The sequence below is a fragment of the Sarcophilus harrisii genome, chromosome 5 (assembly GCF_902635505.1).
Source record: "Sarcophilus harrisii chromosome 5, mSarHar1.11, whole genome shotgun sequence".
Taxonomy (NCBI): Eukaryota; Metazoa; Chordata; class Mammalia; order Dasyuromorphia; family Dasyuridae; genus Sarcophilus; species Sarcophilus harrisii.
Window position 1 is genome coordinate 230,226,727 of NC_045430.1, and position 17,170 is coordinate 230,243,896.

The 17,170-nt window shown below is 36.3% G+C and overlaps 1 protein-coding gene across 1 annotated transcript in view; it reads right to left on the reverse strand.

The window, feature by feature from the left end:
- Positions 1-3,474, reverse strand: part of KIAA1217 (KIAA1217 ortholog) — a 563,370-nt gene extending 559,896 nt beyond the window's left edge. The window contains exon 1 of the mRNA XM_031937971.1: positions 3,174-3,474. Within this exon, the coding sequence (XP_031793831.1) occupies positions 3,174-3,384 (211 nt within the window). The 5' untranslated portion in view covers positions 3,385-3,474. The remainder of the gene's footprint in view (positions 1-3,173) is intronic.
- Between the last annotated feature and the right edge of the window lie 13,696 nt (positions 3,475-17,170).

Below are 17,170 nucleotides of genomic sequence, written 5' to 3' on the forward strand. Positions count from 1 at the left end.
ACCTCAAAAAGATAAAAAAAAGGGGAAGATTTGATTTTAATAAATATCTTAACTACAGGAGAAACACTGAAAAGTTAAAGCAAAAATTTTCTTGATAAGTGGACATACATATATCCTTACACAAAAATCTAGTTTTTGATATGGATAATTAATAAATAAGCTTCAATTCCTTATATGTAAAATTCAAATAATAATTCTTGAGGAATATTGAGAAGAAAACGTTTTGTGGCCTTCAGAATATTGTATAACTCTCCATTTCACTGGGTCAACACTTACTCAATGTTGAAGAAGAATTCAAAAATGCATTTATTTCTATAGCCCTCTCCCAGGCCCAGCGCTTCTTCTATTAAACTTCACTGCCTCTTAATGAACAAAGGACTAATCATTTGTTAACTGAATTATACTCAGTTAGGCAGTTTTGATATAAAGCTAAAACAATGAATCTGCAGTCAGAGAATTTGGGTTCAAATTTCATGGCCATTATCTTGAGGAAATTAAGACCAACTTTTTCACTTTACATTTGAGGAGGTGAGACCCAAAAAAGTGAAAGGTCTTGAGAAGGTAAGATTAAGTGTAGTTAAGTGTCAGAGAGAAGACTCTAAATGGGATTACAAAGAGTCAGACATGACAGAAAAGAACTAAACAACAACTTATATGTATATATGTACATATATGCTTTTATATGTTAAACATATGTATATGTATTCATATATATTTGAAGAAGCAAAGGTATCATAAACTACAACTTCCAATGAGTAAAATCTTTCATCATAAGTTTAAGTTATGCACTTACTTATCAATACTCAAAACATTCTGAAATCCCTGTCTTGAGATATTTATAATATAAAGTAAAATTTGATCTATTCATAAATGAAACATTTATAGGTCATCCCCAAACTGGAATCATTACTTTATTGTCAGCCTTCATTCAATAAATATCTCTGTTTAGGTTGTTCGCTCTTTTATTCTTCAGATATGGATCCAAGTGTCTTTTACCTCTTGCAAGAAAATTATAACTAATTGTTCCCTATGCCCAGCCTCAGGAATAGAGAATGGCCACTATTGAGGGTATTCAGAAGAAAGATACTCAGGCAATTTCAGAGGAAGAGAATTATAGCTTTTTGAAGAATGAAAGTATTTTGGAATTAGTATCTAGTCATCCAAGGTGAACACATTCAAGGAATGCATTTATTTGGATGAGTAAATTCTGATAGGTTTGCTTGAAAAATACACATTTTGTTCCTTTACTGTCACTTTAATGTGTGCAAGTACCTTGGAACTGCTGGGCAGTCTTCAAGTTTAGGTGTTTTTTCTTTCTTTCTTTTTATAGGGTTTTCTGGCTTTCACATACATCACAACATCAAAGAAAGTTTCCCTTTTAGGCAGCCAAATTCAGTCTGTTCTGCAACTGACTTTGACACTTCCTAAGCCTTTTGCAGCTGGTTTCGACATTTGCCTTTTACACAGGATGGGAATTCTTGAGGTTTTGTTTTTTTCGGTACAAATGCATCACTCATCAAAGTAGGTAAGAAAACATGTCACCGTTTCTTCATATACATGCAATAATAAGTTATATACTAAAGAGGGGAGAAACCTTTTTTCTAATGGTGGAAATTTATACCTTTGGAGTGGAGTGCAATGAGGAAAATCTATAGATGCCAACTAAATCACATTTTTTAAAAAAAAAAATTTATACTTTGTCCATTTTAAGAGAGAAAAGATTCTAACTTCAAATTGTACTGGCTGCCCCACATGCCTGGAATGCATTCTTTCATTCACTCTGCTTCAGAGTCTTACTCTTGTTAGAAGACAGTTCAAACAGCATCTTCTGTATGAAACCTTTTTTTTTTTTTGGTCCCCTAACTGCTAGTTTCTTCCTCAATCTACCTTGTATGGAAATACTTAACACAATTTTCTTGCCTGCATTAATCTTAAATTTATACTATAAATAAATAGTATGAAATATACTATGAATAGCATATACAATAAATAGTGTAGATAAGTTTATTCTATAAATCGGATAAATCTATCGATAAATATCTACATCTGTATCAATATCAGTGTCAATATCTCCATCTCTGTGCTTCGCATCTCTCCTATTAGAATATACATTCCTTTCAAGTGGGGCTGTTTCATTCTTTATACTTGTAACCCATAGCTTGGCTATCAGTGCCTGGCACATAGTAGGTACCTAATAACTATTTTTGACTGATTATAATCTGAAGTGAACTATTTCATTAGAATGACATTTTACTTTTGAAAATTTGCCTCTGAAATCACATGTTTCTTCATAGAATATAAAAGATGTCATTTAAATCTCTAGGAAAAAAAATTCTTGTGTTAAAAGTTATCAGTGCTTCTTGGTAATGTCAGCTCATTGTAGTTTTTAATAGAATAGAAGAGCACAAATGAATTTAGCCTTTTCAACCTTGCTTCTGCTGCCCCCACTATTACTTGCACTACAGTTGATCATTTCAGAAATGCATTGAGTTTCTGAGGTTTCTTGGGGAGCCCACCTCTTGGATGACCTACCTGGGGAATATGCTTGACAAGTGAGATATTCATGTAGAACCCTGGTTGTCCTTATTTACATTTCTGTACCATATTTAATAATGCCAGCAGGATCCTTTTGAACTGGCATAAAAGCCTCACCATTAGATTATTGCTCCATATTTTTAAAAGACCCTGTGAAAAAAATATAAATCTGCAAAAACTACTCTGAACTAGCTATTAAAGGGTTCCCCACCCCATCTTTCTGTTTCTTTTCCTTTCAGCCAATTATGTAATAAAAAGAAACTTTGGGAGACTATTGCTGGTCTAGGAAAAGCTGTAAAACACGACTGGAGATGTAATCAGTCATTCGGAAAAAAAAAGAAATGTGGAATTATCAGTTATATACACTTTCTTAACTTCATTTACTTTTACTACCCCTTGATTAACTATGGAATTTTTTTTAAATACACACCTCTTGCCAATAATTGGCTATTTTAGTGACTCTCTTTGGAACTTTTAGACAAAAAAAAAAAAATGACATGAACGCACACAGATAAGTTTCCGAAACCAGAAAGTCCAACTCATTTAAGATACCCAGCAGTATCATTAAGCCAGTAAGGAAGCTTAAAAGCTTCCAGCTGATGGAGAAGGGGACCCGGGGGCCTGGCGGCAAACATTACCTTTGCACGAACGAGCCTTGCCTGGAGCAGTCGGGGCTGCCGTTTGCACCTGCTGCTGTCTGCCCAGATTGCCTTCGCTTGCAATTTTCCAATTCTTCTCCCCTCCGCTGTGCTTTTTCTGCCTGCTGTCCTGCTCGTCCCTCCTCGATAATGGTAGCTTAGACGCCGCGTTAGCTGAGAAGGGTCTAGCCAAGCGAGAAGGCTTGGCCATCGCGAATCAGCCGGAACATCACCTGCTGGGCCAGCAGATTCTCCAAATCCTCGCAGCTTTTGACTTCGCCACTGACCCGGGGCAAGGCCGCGGGATGCAAAGTCCCGCGCTGCCGGCCGGCTCTCCCCAACAAAAGGCGCGGCGAGGCGCCCAGACAGCGGACCAGACCTGTGGAATGTCGACGTGGGCTCCGGTACGGCAGCCGGCAGTTCTGCTGTGGCAAATGTTCCAACTCCGGGGGAAAAACCGATTCTGGGCTCGGAGACGTTCAGCACGCACACGCCTCCTGGCATGCACAGACTAGACACTGGGCAGCCTTCAAGTGGGAGAAGAATGGAAACGTTACTCCTCCCACTCAGGTGAAATCCAGAAAAATCATCCACGTGTGGGGGCAATATTTCCCTCAAATATGAAATGACATTTTACTTCCAGACGTCGGTTCAAGCAGGTATCTCCTCCCCTTCGGAAACTTTTGGAGTCTCCAGAGTGACTTTGTCCCTCTGTTTGTCTATATCATCATCATCATCATCGTCATCATTATTTTGCTGAGGTAATTGGGGCTAAGTAACTTGCCCAGGGTCACATAGCTAGGAAGTGTTATGTGCCTGAGACCACATTTGAACTCAGGTCCTCCTGACTTTAGTCTTTATAATTAAAATTATTATTATTATTATTATTATTTTGCTGAGGCGATTGAGGTTAAGTGACTTGCCCAGCATCACACAGCCAGGAAGTGTTAAGTGTCTGAGGCCAATTTTGAACTCAGGTCCTCCTGACTTTAGTCTATATAATTAAAATTATTATTATTATTATTATTTTGCTGAGGCGATTGAGGTTAAGTGACTTGCCCAGCATCACACAGCCAGGAAGTGTTAAGTGTCTGAGGCCAATCTTGAACTCAGGTCCTCCTGACTTCAGGGCTGGTGCTCTATCCACTGTGCCTCCTAGCTGCCCTTATATCATTATTTCAAAGTAATAAGTCCAAGTTGGTGGTCAATTAATCACAATGGATCCTGTATTGTAGGGTTTCTATAGAAAGTGGGAAGTGTAGAATAATTGAGGTTGGAAAGAGCTCAACTCCAAATCACAAAAATAGTCATGAAGAACTCAGAGTGACAGAGACAGGATTCTAATCCAGGTTTCTGCTGACTGGGCAATGGGGTCTATCAAGCTCTCTCTTAAAAAAACAAGTGAATGATAGTTGACATTTAGATAACATTTTAAAATTTGCTGAGCTCTTTATAAATATATGGTCTCTTGGGGTAGCTAGTTGGTGTAGTGGATAGAACAGGAGCCCTGAAGTCAGGAGGACCTGAATTCAAATCTGACCTCAGATAGTTAATATTTCCTGGCTCTGTGCTCCTGGGCAAGTCACTTAACCCCAATTACCTCAGCAAAAAATAAATATATGATCTCCTTGTGATGAAAAGAGCCATCTACACCCAGAGAGAGGACTGTGGGAACTGAATGTGGAATACAACATAACATTTTTACTTTTTTATTTTCTTATATTTTGTTTTCTTTCTCATTTTTTTCCTTTTTGATCTGATTTTTCTTTTGCAGCATGATAATTATATAAGCATACATATATTGGACTCAACACATTTTTAACATGTTTAACATATATTGGATTATTTGTCACCTAGGGGAGGAGGTGGAGGGAAGAATGGGAAAAATTTGCAACCCAAGATTTTGCAAGGGTCAATGTTGAAAAATTATCCATGCATATGTTTTGAAAATAAAATTTTAAATAAAAAATATAGAATTATCAGAAAAAAATTAAATAAATAAATGATTTCACTTGATTCTTAAAATACCCTTATAAAGTATAAAGGTATAAAATACCTTTATAAAGTATAATGTATAAAGTAGTTGTATCTCATACAACTATTTTTATCTTTACTTTGCAGATTAAATAATCTGCCTGGGGTCATACAGCTATTAAGTATTAGGGGAAATATTCAAAGCCAGATTTCTATTGACTGCAGGTCCACTGTTATTTCTCAATGAATGAATAAATGCTAATAACTAGCTTGCTTTATAAATAATGATGTGTCATATAAGTGTATTACATAGATAGACTCTCATTATCTTTACAATCCTGTGAGGTAAGTGTTGCCTTTTTCAGAAAAAGTTTAGTGATTTGCCAAGGTCCCACATCATCTAAGTATCAGAGGCTTTGTGATGATGTGTCTTTTATATCACACTGTCTGTTACCATGCTTCCTCAGAACAGCACTAATAATATTTTTAAAAAGTATTTAAAGAATCACATTAGTTTGGTTCCAAAACATTCATTTCATCTATGCAAGACAGCTTGTATCAAGAAAACAAAAACTCTTTACTATGACGGATAACCGTTTTCTGTTTTAGCTTCTCATAACAGTGATTTTATGATTTGGGGCAAAGCTTTTTCCAACCTCAATTACTCTATATTCCCTTAGGGAGAGTCTCTTTATAAACTTATAAAAAGGTTCAGGAAATACATGATTACCAAATACCACTCCAAATGTAAACATGATATTTCACATTAATATTGGGAAAACTTACTACTGCTTAGCCCTATCTCAGATGGAATATGCTCATCTCTAAGCCTTCCAGCCTGACACATGAACCCTTTTGAGTCATTCTCTGCAGTTCCCTTCCTTGGAATGTGGATTCTACTCCTGAGATAGCAGAGCTTTGTCCCCATGTTGCATTTTACTGATGATTACAGATACAGATGATAGAAGAACAAGGTTGTTACAGGACATCCTTTCCATTTCCAAACCATATTTTCTGCATATTGGTCATCCCTCTTATTGATTCTCTTATCCATAATTCACAGCTCATAGATGAGCTTTTACTTTATCTTTCTTAGAACTAGACAACCATAACACTTTCCTGTCCTTTCCAAGCCTTCCCACTACAGACACACTTACTCTTCCCCTTCCAGCTTTGCTTTATGTCTTGTCTTCTATTAGAACACAAACTCCTTGAGAGCTTCTGTTTGTATGGTGAGTGCTCAGTATAGTGTTTAGCACATACTGCTTCCCTCCCTCCCTCCCTCATTCAGCTTGGCTTGAGTACATGTATAGCAAACTTCTAGGATGAACTTCCTACATCATGATAGATGATCCCTCTCCACGCAATTTCCTTGACCTTCAGTTCTACATGATGGCAATTAGAAGATATTGCCACTGCTGTATGTGCTACTCATTTGAAACTTTGGATATCACCCTCTGCCTATACAACCAGCCCTTTGCCCATGTTCTCTACCTACTTTGAGCCTCTAAAGAAAGGGTCTCAACTTTTTTTTCTGACTATGCATCCCACAGTAAAAAAAAAAATTAAAATTGAGCATACCCTTCCAATATATATATATATATGTTTTCCTGATTTTCTCCCCACTTCAGTTTATCCTCCACACAGCTGCCAAAGTGATTTTTCTTAAGCATAGATCTGACCTTATCCTTCCCCTACAAAATAAAGTCCAGTGGTTACCCATTGCCTGCAGAATAAAATATAAACTCCTCTGTTTAGCTTTTAAAGTCCTTTTCCAAGTAGACCTCAATTTCTCTTTCTAGCACCATTGTGCACTATGTAATGTATACATTATACATGTGCAGAGTCCCACACTCTGCAATTAAGTTCAACAGATCTTCCTTCTGTTTCTCACAAATAGTATTTCTATTTTGCTCTGGCCATCCCTTGTGTCTGGAATTCATTCTTTCTTTACCTCTGTCTCATAAGAAATGAACCTGTTTTTTAAGATCTAGCTCAAACCATGCCTACTAAATAAAGTCTTTCTTGATCCCCCATCCCAACTACAAATGCTCCTAAAGAACCCTGTATTTAACTGCTTTGTATTTAGTTGTAATTATTTTTTTATATTATCCTGTATACACTTATATGTGTACTTGTCTTTTTTCCTTTACAAATGAGATTTTAAAAATTCTTTGTTACTTGCATCCTTATTGGCTAGTATAGTGGTTAGCATAAAGTAATTGTTTTTAAAATGTTTTTGATTGATATATTTAATTGTTTATAAATCTGATACATGTACCAGTGTGGTAATAATTACATATTTTGTTAAACATAAAATTTTAAAAGAATGGAATAAACATGAAATAATATTTGAACCTAATGTTAATTGAGAGTCACTTAAATTTATTGACTAGTAGTATGGCACCAGTAGACCTTAACTTTAGGAAATCCCTTTGGTAGTCATGTAGATGATCTATTAGAGATGGCAAAGGACCTGACTGCAATAGTTAAGGTGAAAAGTATAGAGGTCTTGAACCAGAGTGGTGGCTATGTGAGTAGAAGATGATTTTGCATGTGACAGATGTTGTAGAGGTAGAAAGGATAAGATTGGAGATGTGGAAGAATGGTGATACTGAAGAAGGAGACTGGAAGGATGGTGATTCTCTCAGCAGACATATGTGGGAGTGTGGGAGAATGGTGATACTGAAGAAGGAGACTGGAAGGATGGTGGTTCTCTCAGCAGACATGGGGAAGTTGAAAGAGAAGAGGTTTTGGAAGGAGAGATAAAGCAGTGAGATTCTGATGCCTTCTTAAATTATTCATGCCTGCTTCTCCTCCGAGACCCACTATGACCCACCAAAAATGGAAAAGGGAAGTGAAGGTGATAGTGAGGCTTTTACCCAGTAGTCCCTATGCTGGGGAATAGAATTCAACCTTTGAGAGGTGCCTGCTGCAATTACCAGGTGACACAGGGGGCAAAAAATGAAAATGCTGGGATGGAACAAGAATTTGGGTTCCCAATATTGCCTAAAAATCTACTTTTCTGTTAACTGTTTTGAATACCATGTTTCCTATTTTTTTAGTTTTTAAAAATTTTCTATTTTTATAACATATGCATAGATAGTTTTCAATATTCATCCTTGAAAATCCTTGTGTTCCAATTTTTTTCTTCCTTTCCCCCACTCCCTTTCCTAGATAGCAAGTAATCCAAAATATGTTGAACATGTTCAATTCTTCTATACATATTTCCATAATTACATGCTACACAAGAAAAATCAGATCAAAAATAAAAAAGAAAGAAATAAAATGCAAGAAAACAACAATAAAAAGAAAAAAATACTATGTTGTGATCCACACTCAGTGCCCACAGTCTTCTCTTTGGAGGCAGGTGGTTTTCTCCATCATAAGACTATTGAAACAGGCCTAAATCACCTCACTGTGGAAGACAGCCACGACCATCAGAATCGATCATCATATAATCTTAATGTTGCTGTGTACCATGTTCTCATAGTTCTTTTCACTTCACGTAGCATCAGTTCATGTAAATTGCTTCCGGAAAGGCCACATTTCAAGATCAGTAGGTGATAGAGGAGAGGGGGAAGAGATGGGAACTATCAATCAGGAAATAAGCATTTATTTACTATTATGTACCAGGCAATAAGAACATGAGGAAAGACCAAAATCAGGAATTATTAGATTATATATTATAGATAATATATTATTATAATAATAAATTAATAGACATGCTATTATTATCCCCACTGTATAGTGGAGGAAATTGAGTCAAAGAAAAATTAAGAGACTTGGCCAGTATTACATTTCTAGTAAGTGTCTGTTGTGATAAAGCAATTTACACCAACATCTATTCTGAAACTTGGACACTTAAAAGAGTAAGCTTGGGTACCGAGACTCTAAGGGAAATATCCAGAGTCAGTTGGTACAGGTCAGACGTTTTCTTTTATCTAGTCTAACTTCCCACCCTCTTTCTGTGGGTCAGCAACACATTTTCAAATAGTCTGTAAGCTCCCTGAAAGTGAAGCCCACCCCTTTTTATCCTTGTCTTTTGCACAGAATAGGTGCTTTGCTAAAAAGGCTGTATGTTCAATTGCATAGTCTCTCACTTAGTCAGCAGACAATTGTAGACCCTGTCTTTTTGGAGAGAAAGCTTCTCAGGATCATTTCACTTTTGGCTACATGGAGGCAAAGCCTCAGGTAACAGCAGATTCTGATATAATCTAGTCAGAGTTTTCTAATTATCTTAGACTCCAAAATGTCCTCTTCCATAGTAGTTACTTTGATGGCACCACTACCACCACCAACTAGTATGTATATAATACTTTAAAGTTTTAAAGTGCTTTACATATATTATCTCATTTGACCATTACAGCACTTTGTTCTAAGTACTAATAGTTATCGTGATTCTACAGATAAGAAAAATGATGCTGAGAGAAGTTAATTGAACCACAGCTAGTATTTATTGAAGGCTGATTGGAACTCAGGTCTTTTTGACCCCTACTCCACTATCCACTGTCACCTAGCTTCCCATGATCTGGTCTCTGTACTGCTTTACCTGCCAGGCTGGGTCTGCATTACCACCTGGTGAGGGAAGCAGAAAGACGGGTGAAATGTAAGCTGATGTGGTATACCTGGGACATTCTCCTGAAATAGGTATGAGGAAAACAGGTCATTCACAAGGACAGTCTTATCGACATATTTGTATTAGAAGGATGGAAGAGGTTCACGTATATGGAGCCATTTCCTGGATTGATTTTATTGTGGATATTCCATAATGAATTAAGAGTGCAGGTGGGGTAACTTGTATATAGGGATGGGGGCAGGGAGAAGGAAGGGTACTGCCCTCCATCACAAGAAGAAGTGAATTTTGATAACCCCTTTAGGAGACCTAGTGCCCAAAGGAGTGATGGCCAACACTTCTGCTCCCGATCCGCTGCAGGGTGGTTGTGATGACACAGCACGATCAGTCCCAGTGCTGACGAGGGAGGATTCCCTTCCCCATCTCAAATGTCACATGCTGCCGCTATATTGGCCACGGACGCCTGCTATGGAGCGACAGCACAGATTGCAAGATTCCCAATATAGTCTGTGTGGATGAGCCTATCTAGAGACTGCCTAGCTGTGCGGAAACCAAGCCCCAGTAACCTGGAAGCAACACTTCCTACAGCAAAGCAGCAGATGGTGAGAGAGACTGTCTGGAGGATGTGGGCCTAGCAGCTTCCCAAGCAGAGCCAGGAAGCCTATGGAAAAGGTCATGGAGAAGCGGGAGCTTAGTAATTCTGTTTTCAGGCATACACAGTGGCCCCAATTCCAGGCCCTTCCCTCTGATTCCAGCTGGCCTCTTAGTTCGGATTCCTCCTCATTCTGACTTTGCATCAGTGCTTCCTTCTATCTACAACACAGTGGAAAGTACACAGGATTTGAAGTTATGGAGAAATGAGTTTGAATCCCACCTTAGTCAATTATCAGCTTCATAATTCTGCAGGTCTTAAAATTCTCTAAGTTTCAACTTCCTCATCCATAACGTGGGGATTAGAGAGTTGTCAAGAACAAATGAAATAACGCATGAAAAGTCCTTTGCAAACTTTCCATCTGTATAGTTTAAATTCAGTATCAGATACCAATTAGCTGAGTGATCTTGGGCAATCACTCCTGAGTTTCCTCGTGTATAGAAAGGGGATAATAATAGCACATACCTCCCAAGCTTGTTGTGAGGATAAAATAAGATATTATTTATAAAGTGCTTAGTAAAGTGCCTAGCACATAGTAGGTACTATATAGATACTTATTCCACACTTCCCTTGCCTCCATATATATATATATATATATATACTTTTTTTTTCCTGAGGTAATTGGGGTTAAGTGACTTGCTCAGGATCACATCTATCCTCACATTTTTTTTTGATGGCATTCAAAATGGTTTTGAGGAGAGTTATTGCCCTATTATTATTTTTCTGTAGTAAGTATTTTACAGACTATTATATAGGTAAATAAAATAGATTTTTTTTGAGGGGGGTAAGGGTAGTAAAAAAAAGTATTAGACTGTTGGTTTACCCTGTAGACTCACTGAAAATATCTTTGACACAATTCTAATAGCAAACAAAATCAGATGTTATTTCACTCATCCTGTGCCTATATGATTTTGATCTCTGTGTAACTGAATAAAAATATTGGTGGAAAGTTAGTCTTTTGTAGGGTCAGTGAAAGCATGAACAGGACCTCAAAGAGGATGAGGGAATATGTACTTCATATTGCTCCCACATTATTTTGATTTCTTCTGCTAGTTCTCTATATTTTGAAAGCTTTTTGTTCTATATAGTTTGATGATTATAAGTCTTTGGTATAGCTACATCTCTTCAATTAAATATATTGCTCTTCAATTTTTATGAATTGATATCATGTCTGTGTGATTGTGAACGACAGTTCTGTTTGTGACAAAGGTCCAATAGTTTATTTGTTGAGTTTCTTAAATATATTGAGATTAGTCAGTCAATAAATACTCATTAAGTAGCTGTTATGTGCCAAGCATGGGTAAGGCAGCTAGGTAGTGCAATGGATAGAGTGTCATCTTCCTGAATTCCAATCTGGCTGCAGAAACTTACTTAGCTGTGTAAGTCTGGGCATGTCATTTAACCCCGTTTGCCTCATTTTCTCCATCTGTATGAGCTGAAAAAGGAAATGGCAAATCATTCCAGCATCTTTGAGAAGAAATCCCAAATGGGGTCACAAAGAGTCAGACATGATTGAAAAATGATTGAACAATTCTGTGCCAGTCACTGTCCTAAATGCTAGAGGTCTATATTTGAGTATTGAGATTTGCTACCTGTTAGTTTATAAAAGACAGTAGCTTCTGATATGAAAAAGACACTACTCTTTTGATTTTTATTTTTTAATTGATAAGTAAAGGATAAGTGGAATGTAAATGTTCCAGAAACATGAGAAATTAATAATGTTCAACTTCCAAGTTGTGGTGAGTGAAATTTTGCTATCTGAGGTAAAAACTCTTGGGAGTATGATTTACTATTGTTTTGGGTTTTGATTACAAGGATATTCATCTGAATTGTCATGAAGCCAATAGCAGAAAATGACACAAGTTGCAGGCTAAGGACTACTGATTACTGAAGACATCTGTTCTTGGGGAAAGTTGAGGGCTGTTCTTTCATTGTTTATAGACACTTGGGAGGACTAGGATACCTCTTTTTCTGATTTGAGGGAATTATACTTGTTTACTCATATCTTGAAAAGTCTCTAATATTTCCTTCAATTGGAAATTAGATTATCTAATGTATTGATTTCTTCTAAATAAAATCAATTATTTAAAAGAAAACAATACATTAGATTAATTGTTTTTAATGTATAAAAATCTGTTCTTCCCCTTTATTCAGAGTCTAGTGCCAAAGCTGAAGAGGCTGGATTCCAATTTCTTGGGCAATTTGCATGTCTTGTTTAATAAGTAATATTCTCAGAAACACAAATCTTTGTTTCCTCAATCATTTCATTTTTCACCCTCTACAAATAGAGAAATGACTGGTCACAGGGCAAAGGAGAGGGGAAATAATTACGGTTTGCTAGCCAGTGTACTTCTTTGGTACATTTATGATGTCAGGAGAAAGTGAGGAAGACCTCCAATACATTAGGTGGACTAACCTCCCCCATTCCTCAGTAAATTTATTGGAAAACATAGTCAAGAGCTGAACTGATTGGCAGACAAGGTGGTTTTTTGAATCCCTGAAGGAAATTCCCAGATAGATACAACTGTAGATCCATTTGTGTAGACTTATTTCAAGCTAACTGCTTAGAGGAGATCTTAAGGTTCTAGTAGGTTTAATATCAACTTTCTTGCCTTTTCTTACTCAAAAGACCTAAACTGGTATCCTAGAGCAGTGCCCTGTATAGAGCAGATGATTTGAAATATCTGCAGTCTGGTGATATTGGAGCTAGTGACTGATAATTGTCTAATTTTTACCTCTTACTCTGAATCTCTATATGCTGATACTATATCTGCCAACTTGAATTCTGACTAGTTTGGTTGTCCTTCTCTGAATCTCTTTTGATTAGAACCATCCTGCTTGCTGATTTTAGTACTGACTGTGTACAGGTTTCCATCTCAACTTGGTTGTCTCATGCTGAATTAGTTATCCTTAGGCACCTTAGATAAGGCTCCGGGGTAAACCCAGTAGCCAAAGGGGATTCCAACTTCAAGAAAAAATTCTTTTTATAATGCCAGAACAGGGGACAGGAATAGCGTTCGCTTCAAAGTTTATGTAGATAACATCATACATATTTTATATTATCATTTAATATATAGGGGTATATGAATAGATGATTTTGATATGTAGAAGGTATGGCATTTGAGTCCTTGCTCTAAGAAAGCCCTTTTATTTCAGACACTAGCTTTGAATCAGAATTTTTTTTTTTTGCTTAATTATTTTTCTTTGTCATAAGGGAGATTTCATCTGGAGGATGGGAAATGAATGTAATATAAAACAAAAGCATCAATAAAATGTATTAAAAATAAGCCCCTTTAAAGCAGTATAGTTTCCTATAACTTTTCATGATTTTAACATCATGATAAAGGTTCACAAGCTTGATTTCCTCAATTTCCTGGCTGAGTTTTGAGCAAGATTGATAAATTTAACAATCTTAATTTCTAAGAATCTTTGGAAATGTCTTTCTAATGGAGTGTATAAATTATGCTTTGTTTCACAAAACCACCCATCTGTGCTTCGATAATGCCTGAGAATCTTAAATTGTGTTGAAAAGTACATTACTGCATTAGAAAATATCCAGTACAAGATTAAAAAATGATTTTTTAAAAATTGAAAAGCAGTTAAATCCAGGGATGACGTACTTAAAGCCAATACTAGAATTGGAAACAGTTTGAAAAAATGTAACTGCAATGTGTCAGACTGCCAGACTCTGTTGTGGACTGGAATCTCTGTAGATAGACATTTTTTATATGTGTTATTTTCAGTATCATGCAGGTTCTAACCAGAATTTAATGATTCAAAGATTTTTCACATTTTGTATCCTAAAGTATAGATCACTTTTCATCAAATTACTCTCCTTTATGATATCCAGTGTTTTCAAATTAAGTTATAAATTTTTTGTTATTGTTATTTAATTTTATTTATTTGTTAATTAAATTCATTAATAAAATATCAAACTAATTTGTTATTTAATAGCAATTATTAATATTTGTTATCACTACCATATTACTATTAAGAAGAGCAGTTAGGTGATACAGTAAACAGAGCGACAGGTCCTAAGTCAGGAAGACTTGAGTTAAAATCTGGCTTCAGACCCTTACCTAGCTGTGTGATCCTGAATAAGTCAATTTATCCTGTTTGTCTCAGTTTCCTGATCTGTAAAAATGAACTGGAGAGGGAAATGATAAACCATTCCAATATTTTTGCCAAGAAAACCTCAAATAGGATCACAGAGTCAAATATGACTCAAATGACTGAACAACAACAAATTTATTAAGACAACTGAAGAGACATGATACAAGATGGAGAGCCAGCCTTAAAGTCAGGAAGGTCCTTGTGTAAGTTCCAACTCCCACATAGGGATGTGTACAACCCTGGATAAGTCAGTATTTTAGGCAATTATCTAAGTTGCAGAGAAGGGGTTGACTTGCACTGGTAAAGGTGGTTCCTGATTAGAAATTCCCTGTTCCTTACTGAAATCACAAGCCCAATACAAAACCAAAAATCACACAGAGGGAGTGATCTGTGAAGCATTATGTATTCAAGATGCTAAGAGAATTTGTACTCATCTCAAGATGCAGAGAAGATGATGATGATGATGATAATGCTGCTGATGGTGCCCTTCAACTATAGCAATCATTACTAAGTCATACTGAGTAGCATGAAATGAAATAAAACTAGTGAACAGTAAAGAAATGAATGAAATTAAACTTGAACATTTGCCAAAAGGGCAAATGTTTATTCATTATTTTGCTTTGACTTGTGCTTCAAAAATTTAAAAGGTTGATGGGGCTTAATTTATAAATATTTCCAGTTCACCCTGGCTCAAGCTCTCTATCTGTCTTTAGAAATAATCCAATAAAGCAGATTTTCTGAACTGTAAAAACAAAACCCTTAATAAAGCAAAATTATTATCTAAATGGGTTGGGAATACGAAATACCATTTAGGAACCAGAAGATGTGATTTTATAATACATGGGGATGTACAGGAATGCATAAAATACTCACATCATTGGGTAATTGCTGAATTTTTCAGGTAGAGATAGAATTCATCATTAGTATCTGTAAGCTGGAAGATACTCTGATTTAATGAGAAAGGAAAAACTGAACAGGTTTTAGGTGGTGTGTACCAAAAAACACAGCCATTAAATATTTTAGGTCATTTGGTCCATCTGTTCTGATTGTCAATATGCCTGTTCATGATTGGTGAAAATTGAGGACTCTCTTCTTCTTCTCTCATTTATAATGTGATAAATTTATAAGGAAAATAGCTATTGATCGATAACTGAATAACTGAGGAGATTTAGCGAAAGGGTTTTAAAGCCACCTTTCAACTCCCATCTTGAGTATGTAGCCTTAAATAAAATCAAATCCATCTAAAAACTTGACTTGTACATCCGGATTTCCTCCTGGAGGTCTTTCCAAGTACCCTCAGCTGCTAATATCTTCTGTAAAACCATATCTCATCTATCATTTGTATCATTTGTAATAATCTTGTAAACATAGATTTATGCATTTTGTCCTTACCACCAGAATGAAAGATAGAGTATCATGGTAGATTGAATGTTGTCATTGGAGCCTGAAAGGACTGGGTTTAAGTTCTAACTCAGATACATATTGGCCGTCACCCTGAACAAGTCAGTTAACTGCTTAATGTTCCAGGCAATTCTCTAAGACTTTATGTTACATAGGGAATGTCTGTGAATTGGTAGAGGGAATTAGCTCCTCTAGGACTTCTCAGTACTAATAAAATGACATGTCCAAGTCTAATTCCCATTGGAATATAAGCACCTCAAGGACACAGATGATTTCTATTTTTTCATCAAATCCCCAATGCCTGTCTATAAGTGAATGCTTAGTAGATGCTCCTTCATTCACTGATTTTATAAGACCATGGGCTCTCTTTTCTTCTTTTACTAAAGAGAAAGATTCTTTTATACTCTCTGTTTTATTTGGTTTTCTCTTTTGTTTTTAACAAAAATAGCCTTATTTAAAATAGTTTTGGTGCCATCTTCTCTACAGATTAACCAGATACACACACGTGTGTATGTATATATATATATATATATATATATATATATATACATACACACGTGTGTATAACATACGCATTTAAATATATACATACACACACACACACACACACACACACACATATATATGATACAACCTGCTTAACTAGTGAAGTAATAAAAAGTAATGTTGATTATTACCCTTTCCTCTTTCCCCATTCCTTCACTCCCTTTCTTTGAAACCCAAGTTCTCTCCAGAGGGGGCTTAAATTTTGGTTCTATTTATGTAGAATTAGAACAAGTCCAATCCTCTCAACCAAAATACAATTTTTTTCTGTAATGCTAGAAAGTCATTACAATGTCCTTGTGCTGCTCCAGCACCATATTCTACATGAAACCTTTTCTGATTTCTCCCAACATATAACTATTCTGTATTCATTTGTATATATTCTCTCTCTCTCTCTCTCTCTCTCTCTCTCTCTCTCTCTCTCTCCTCTCCCTATACCCTCCCTCTCTTCATGCCCCCCTCTGCCTCTCTGTCTCTCTTTCTATATATACATATATATGTTTTGAATAGACCTTTAAATATTTTTGTCTCCCTGTGGGAACGCAAGCTCCTTGAAAGTAGGGATCGCATTAGCCTTCTTATTAGTATTCTAGGACCTAGAACAGTATCTAAAACATGGGAGGTACCTGATAAATATTTGTTGTTGGACTGTATGATTGATGGTTTGCTAAGGTCCTTTCTCAAAACATAGCAAACCATGATTCTCCTTTTGAAAGCTGCGTACCTCCACCGGACCCT